At 26.8% G+C, this 8328-nt stretch overlaps 1 protein-coding gene across 1 annotated transcript; it reads right to left on the bottom strand.

Annotated features, from left to right (window-relative positions):
- Window positions 1–6135: 6135 nt before the first annotated feature.
- Window positions 6136–8034, bottom strand: LOC149945823 (uncharacterized). The gene has a single exon (XM_090176729.1). The coding sequence runs from the start codon at window positions 8032–8034 to the stop codon at window positions 6136–6138; it is 1899 nt and encodes a 632-aa protein (XP_090032855.1).
- Window positions 8035–8328: the final 294 nt, after the last annotated feature.

Consider the following 8328-nt stretch of genomic DNA (forward strand, 5'->3'; position numbering starts at 1 on the left):
CCACCATTTTAGTTTTTCAGCTCCCCTATCCGGGAAGCTCTTAATCCAAATGCCCCAGTTAAATTTAAAGATATTTATAAACTTTCCGTCTTTTAATAGCGAATTATTAAAAGACCAAATATCGCTGGTACTTCTATTGTCATTTACCTCTGGTATATCAAATTCCAAATAAACTCCCAGGTGGTCAGATTTCGCGCCACCAAGTCTGATTTGAATGTTTTTCATAAATGGATATAAACCAGGGGAAATATAATAGCGGTCGAGACGAGCTTGTTTGTTCGGATCACCGCTATTGGCCCAGGACATTTTGTTTTCTTCGGGGAATCTGGTACGATACGCGTCTATTAGTTTGTGACGGTTTATTAGCGTTTTTAGACACTCGCAAACTACCTTTCTTGTTTCATAAGTATTTATACGGTCGAGTTTTGGCTGAAGTGTACAGTTAAAATCGCCGATTATCATAATGTTTTCTGGGGAAATGTTTAGAATATCCTTATTGACAGCATCGAGAAGATCGGTTGCCTCCGAATTAACTTGTGAGATATAACAGTTATATAGCGCAATTTGTATCTTTGGCACATTAAAATGAAATATTATTCTCTGGCAAAAGCCCGGAATAATGTCGAAAACTTTGAGGCTGATATTGTTGTTAAGATAAAAACTTTTACTATAAACGAATGCAACTCCACCTCTATGGTTGGACACCCCAGTTAGGGCCGTATCATACGGTATGTTTACTTTTATGTTCAGTGGTGGCTTTAGTATGAAAGTTTCCTGCCAGCACGCGAAGGTCACGCGCTTCTGGCTCATATTATTAATTTCTTTTAAGAATTCGGTTGGAGTTGTAAGTCCTCTCGTGTTGTGTGTTAAAAATTTTAATTTCATGATTGTATATATTTTAAAAATTTAGTACTGGTTTTAAAGATTGAGATTTTAGGGTTTTCGTAGATTCTTCACTAATGTTATTAGTCGGTTTCTTGCTGTTGTGTCTTTCTCCCGAGCTATACGGTCTGTTAATATTTGGTCTGTAAGATCTTCCAAATTAGTGGAATATTTCAGTGCGCAGGTTTTATGTTGTTTTTTTGCCCTGACATCTTCTAAAAAAGTATGTAATGTTTTTGGCGACAAAGGACCGTTTTTTTAACTCTGGTGTTGATTTATTTCTTTGGTGAGAGTCTTCTAGCGATAGAGTTCTTTGCCTCTTTTTTTCTAGATTATTTTGTGAGTTGGCATCCTTAGTGGAAATTGACAAGTTATCGGCTGCTCTTGAGCGTTTTTTTGTCGGTGTTGTTTCTACATTAACTTCGGTGGTATTTTTCGAATTAGATGCTTTTGGGGAGGTAGAGGTGACTGCAGTTGATTTTTTAGTATTCGATAATGGTGTATGGTTTATTTCTGGATATCTATTTTTTTCGTGTATTCGTGTAGGTTAGCTTCATTATTATCTTGACTATCTTCAACTATTTCCGCCCACGATTTTTCTGATGTAGAGGTAGTTCCGCTAGCAGGAAGCGGCAACCCCTCATGCTCTATTGATAGTGAATTAGTTTTGTTCCCCACTGTGGCATTAAGATCTATTTCTAAGGCGCCGGAATTTCCTACTTCAGGTCTATTTTTTTCTCTGTCTTCGGCTTTTTTCCTGTAACAATGTTCAATAGTGTGTCCCTTTTTTCACAAAAGGTACATTCTTTAGAATAGGCCTTCTCGAAGAATATTACATGGGATTGATTTGCATATTTGAAATTAATGTTTGATGGTTGTTCTTTTTCTAGCAGGGCGTAGAACTGTCGTTTAAATGTAAAGACAGGTATACCTAATGAAGCTGCTTCTTCTGGGTCGGGATTTGCATATATTTCTGTAATTTCCGACGTAATTTTTCCAAATCTAGCTATTAAGTTTTTCAAATGTTCATTAGGGCTTTCTGCCATGACGTTTGAGATAATAATTTTTTCAGAGCTCTTTACGAGGCGTTCGACATTTACATGAATATTATTTATATCAAATCCAGCAATGGCTAAAACTTCGGCCATTTCTGGTGTGCTAACGTAGGCTACAACGCGTCCTTAAGCGACGCGGCCACAATAAATTGTGTTACCTATGCCTATTTCAGAGTTTATAGCAATAGCATACTTAACTGCTGAAATCTACGGCGTGCCGTTGAAGATCACTCCGTTTTCTCTCGTCATAGGTGGTGGTCGATGTCTCTGGTATTTCTGTTTATCCGGGGGGTCTTTACCTTCGGCTAAGTGCGACGACGCCATACTCCAGGTGAGTAGAATACAGGATATCGAAACACTACACTTACTAGGCCTTAGTTCCCGGCAAAAAAACTTGTCGAAGCGACGGAGCGAAAAAAAAGACGTCTGACCTCTACGAGAGTCAGACAGCTTATTATATTTAATTAAATATTTATAAATTATATTAATCTTATATTTAATTAAATATTTATAAATTATATTAATCTTATATTTAATTAAATATTTATAAATTATATTAATCTTATATTTAATTAAATATTTATAAATTATATTAATCTTATATTTAATTAAATATTTATAAATTATATTAATCTTATATTTAATTAAATATTTATAAATTATATTAATCTTATATTTAATTAAATATTTATAAATTATATTAATCTTATATTTACTTAAATATTTATAAATTATATTAATCTTATATTTAATTAAATATTTAAAAATTATTTTTATATTTTATTTATAAATTATATTAATCTTATATTTAATTAAATATTAATAAATTATATTAATCTTATATTTAATAAAATATTAATAAATTATATTAATCTTATATTTAATAAAATATTAATAAATTATATTAATCTTATATTTAATTAAATATTAATAAATTATTTTAATCTTATATTTAATAAACTATTTATAAATTATATTAATCTTATATTTAATTAAATATTTATAAATTATATTAATCTTATATTTATTATAATATTTATAAATTATATTAATCTTATATTTAATTAAATATTAATAAATTAGATTTATCTTATATTTAATATAATATTTATAAATTATATTTATCTTATATTTATTATAATATTTATAAATTATATTAATCTTATATTTAATAAAATATTCATAAATAATATTAATCTTATATTTAATAAAATATTTATAAATTATATTAATCTTATATTTAATTAAATATTAATAAATTATATTAATCTTATATTTAATAAAATATTAATAAATTATATTAATCTTATATTTAATAAAATATTAATAAATTATATTAATCTTATATTTAACTAAATATTTATAAATTATATTAATCTTATATTTAATAAAATATTTATAAATTATATTAATCTTATATTTAATTAAATATTTATAAATTATATTAATCTTATATTTATTATAATATTTATAAATTATATTAATCTTATATTTAATTAAATATTAATAAATTAGATTTATCTTATATTTAATATAATATTTATAAATTATATTTATCTTATATTTATTATAATATTTATAAATTATATTAATCTTATATTTAATAAAATATTCATAAATAATATTAATCTTATATTTAATAAAATATTTATAAATTATATCAATCTTATATTTATTATAATATTTATAAATTATATTAATCTTATATTTAATAAAATATTTATAAATTATATTAATCTTATATTTAATTAAATATTAATAAATTAGATTAATCTTATATTTAATATAATATATATTAATCTTATATATTAATCTTATATTTAATAAAATATTTATAAATTATATTAATCTTATATTTAATTAAATATTTATAAATTATATTAATCTTATATTTAATAAAATATTTATAAATAATATTAATCTTATATTTAATAAAATATTTATAAATTATATTAATCTTATATTTAATTTAATATTTATAAATTAGATTAATCTTATATTTAATATAATATTTATAAATTATATTAATCTTATATTTAATATAATATATATTCATCTTATATTTAATAAAATATTTAATGTAATATATATTAATCTTATATTTAATGTAATATATATTAATCTTATATTTAATAAAATATTTATAAATTATATTAATCTTATATTTAATTAAATATTAATAAATTATATTAACCTTATATTTAATTAAAAATTAATAAAATAGATTAATCTTATATTTAATATAATATTTATAAATTAGATTAATCTTATATTTAATATAATATTTATAAATTATTTTAATCTTATATTTTACTAAATATTTATAAATTATATTAATCTTATATTTAATAAAATATTTATAAATAATATTAATCTTATATTTAATAAAATATTTATAAATAATATTAATCTTATATTTAATAAAATATTTATAAATTATATTACTCTTATATTTAATTAAATATTAATAAATTATATTAACCTTATATTTAATTAAAAATTAATAAAATAGATTAATCTTATATTTAATATAATATTTATAAATTAGATTAATCTTATATTTAATATAATATTTATAAATTATATTAATCTTATATTTAATATAATATATATTAATCTTATATTTAATAAAATATTTAATATAATATATATTAATCTTATATTTAATAAAATATTTATAAATTATATTAATCTTATATTTAATTAAATATAAATAAATTATTTTAATCTTATATTTAACTAAATATTTATAAATTATATTAATCTTATATTTAATAAAATATTTATAAATAATATTAATAAATTATATTAACCTTATATTTAATTAAAAAATAATAAAATAGATTAATCTTATATTTAATATAATATTTATAAATTATATTAATCTTATATTTAATTAAATATTAATAAATTATATTAATCTTATATTTTACTAAATATTTATAAATTATATTAATCTTATATTTAATAAAATATTTATAAATTATATTCAATTCAATTCAATTCAATCACTGTTTATTTCCTGCAATTCAACATGTTTTAAAACACTTTTCATAGAGTTACAGGTTTTGTTATATAAATATATGTATAGATTTTTTTTTTACATTAAATTAATTTCTCGTTAACAAAGATTGTCCGTCAAGTCTAACGTTATACAATTTTAATAGCCATTCTGAACAAATTGTTTTCGTCATTTAAAATCATTATTTATATATCTTCATAAAGTGCATTAGTCAAATGATTCTGAAATTTATATTTAGATCTCTCAAAAATGTCTAAATTATTATTAAATTTATTCAAATGATTATATTCGATTTGCGCTCTTTTAAGGGCGTTTAAACTCGTTTTAAATTCAGAAATATAAAATACATCTTTTGTCCTAGTACTGATTAAGTTCGTTTTTAATTTAATACAAAGAAGCAGTTCGTTAGAATCAACATATTTGTGTAGCAATTTAAATAAAAACATGATGTCGAAGTATTTAAATCTTTGACACATTGTAAGTAGATTTATTTTTTTAGGGTGTCATTATAATTGTATCGAATTCTTTTATGAAAATATATATTTAGTAATCTTGCGAACTTCCTCTGCACTCGTTCTATAATGTTTAATTGATAGTTTGTACAGCCACCCCATATTAAGGAGCAATATTCCATTTTTGGTCTAACGACAGATTTATACAGTTGGGAGAATATCGTCGAACTGCTTAGGTTTCTAGCAATTCTCAGTACACCATACAGCTTTCTGAGCGTTTCTCCTACCATTCGTTCAATATGGTCGTTAAAATTCATTTTGGTATCCAACCATATTCCTAAGTCTTTGGTAATGTTTATCCGTTGTATTGAATCGTTGTCAATTTTGTAATCGTAGGTTATCGAGTTGGTTTTTCTTGAAAATGAGATAACGTATGTTTTTGTAGCATTAAGAGGCATTTCGTTCTTTCTTCCCCATTTACTAATTCTTTTTATTTCATTTTCTAAGTCTAAGCAATCTGTTAAGCTAGAGACTTCTCTAAATGCTTTGTTGTCGTCTGCGAATGCTCGCAATTGGGTATCTTTTGTAATATTTGTATATAGGTCATTGATGAAAATGAGAAATAATAACGGACCTAGGGCCGACCCTTGCGGGACTCCTCTAGTGGATTTATAAGTGGATGAAGTGAGTACTCCATTGACCTTTATTATGTTTAATCTCAAACCTAAGTAACTTTTATCCATTGTAACAGTGAACCACCAATCCCGTAGGACTCCAACTTACTGAGTAGAATTTGGTGACTCATTCTATCAAATGCTTTAGATAGGTCCATAAATACGCAATCGACCTGTTTCTGTTTCTCAAGTCTAGGAGCTACGTAGCTTAAAAATGATATTAAGTTTGTCGTTGTAGACCTTGACTTGCAAAATCCATGTTGTTCCTTTAATAGATGCGGTATAAACCAGGTACTCACATATTTATGAATTATTATTTCAAAGACCTTTGAAAAGACGGATATTAAAGACATTGGTCTATAATTGTTTACATTTTGCTTGGGTCCCTTTTTATGGATTGGAATGATAACTGATGTTTTCCACATTTCAGGAAAGACACCGGTTAAGATTGATAGATTATATATGTACACCAAAAGAGGTATGAGAACGTCCTTGCAGCCCTTTAAGATAAATGCAGGGATCTGGTCTATACCCGTTGATTTTTTCGGTTTTAATTTTCCGATAGCGTCGTGGACGTCGTTATATGATATTACTAGTGTACTGAAGGAATCGTAGGCGGCGACCTTTATGTTCTCATTATTCTGATTGGTGTTCCTTTCGGTGTCCTCTCTTACTACGGTTTGGAATAGATTACAAAATGCTTCAGAAATTTCCTCGTTTGATGTGAGAGGGTTTCCATCTTTGTCGGAGATGATGATATCCTCCTTGTCTTTCGGTTTTAATCTGTTATTAACATAAGTCCAGAGCATATCCGGTTTCTCTTCAAGATCATGTGCCACCGTATAACTCCAATTACGTCTGTCACGATTTAAGAGCTGCTGGGCTTCGTTCCTGTTATCCCTAAACTTTTGGAGATCTAATTCATTTCCTATACGTTTGAATTTTTTATGATAGTAGTGTTTTCTCGATAGACTCTGCCGTAGCTCTTTTGAAAACCAATGAGGGTATTTGGAGATAACTTTTCCAGCTTTTGGTAGGTATTTTCCTAGGTCCTCTTGAATTGCCGCTTGTAAATAGTTAACCGCTTCGTCTGGGTTACCAGCCGCATATATTTCCGTCCAATCCCGGGATCTTAAAGAGCGATAGAGTTGATCGTAATCACCTTTACGATAGTTTAGCTTGACGTTTTGCTCAGGGTATTCGGGTGAAGGTTGTTTAAGGAGATTTTCCGGCGGAGCCTCTATGCGAATTTTTATACTCAGCGGCGGATGATATAGTTTATCAATCGGTAGAAGCGGAGTGATATCCAATTCTGAGTTTACAGTGTTGAAATTTGTTAGTACCAGGTCTAGCGTATTACCGAAACTATTCTTGAGTGTGTTAAGCTGAAATACGTTTAACGCACACACGAAGTCTAAGACAATTTGAGCTTTAGGCTTCACCATACTATTACAACCACTCGCTGTCATGTGCGTCCAGTCTACGCCTGGTAGGTTGAAGTCTCCCACTATAATTATTTTCCCACTATGGGACTGCAATCGTTCTATAACGTTTCTGAAATAATTAGCGTATCTTTCGACATTGTTATTGGGGGCAAAATAGTGATTTCCAATAAGAATATTTCCTCCCCGCACATCCGCTACCTCTATCCAGACACACTCCGAAGCCAATTCTAAGTCTGTTCGTCTTAAGATTTTCCTATTGCGTTTGGTAATAATGACTGAACCACCACCCCAAATGGTATTTTCGGCGTTTTGTAGGCGGTCAGCCCGGAAAGCGGTCATGTCATCGGGTATAAAATCAGCATTAAAATGAGTATCATTAAAAAAGGTTTCCGTAAGACAAATAATGTCTGAATCACAGTTGATAAGACTCGTGTTGAGGGCATCTAGCTTGGTTCTTAGACCTTTAACATTTTGATATCGAAGACATATGTTTTCTCTACCCATAATATATTTATAATAAGATATGCAGGCTCTACATACTCTAGTTTATCGTTTTGACCTCGGTCTGTTTATATTCTTCAACATTGTCCGGTTTCGTAGTAGGCTCCTTTATTTGCGTATTTTCTAAGGTTATTGTTTCGTCAAGTACGGCATCATTTATCTCGTCGTATTTCCTACTGTGCCGTAGCCAGCCCCTGTAAACCGAATACACAGAATTTTCTGGCCATATCTCAGGACTGTTGAGTCTTTCGAATTCCTCATCTCCCAAGGCGACGTGGTATGAAGCGTAGTTGGGAG

Source organism: Leiobunum rupestre, chromosome 5, assembly GCF_980474605.1.
Source record: "Leiobunum rupestre chromosome 5, qqLeiRupe1.1.hap1, whole genome shotgun sequence".
Lineage (NCBI taxonomy): Eukaryota > Metazoa > Arthropoda > Arachnida > Opiliones > Sclerosomatidae > Leiobunum > Leiobunum rupestre.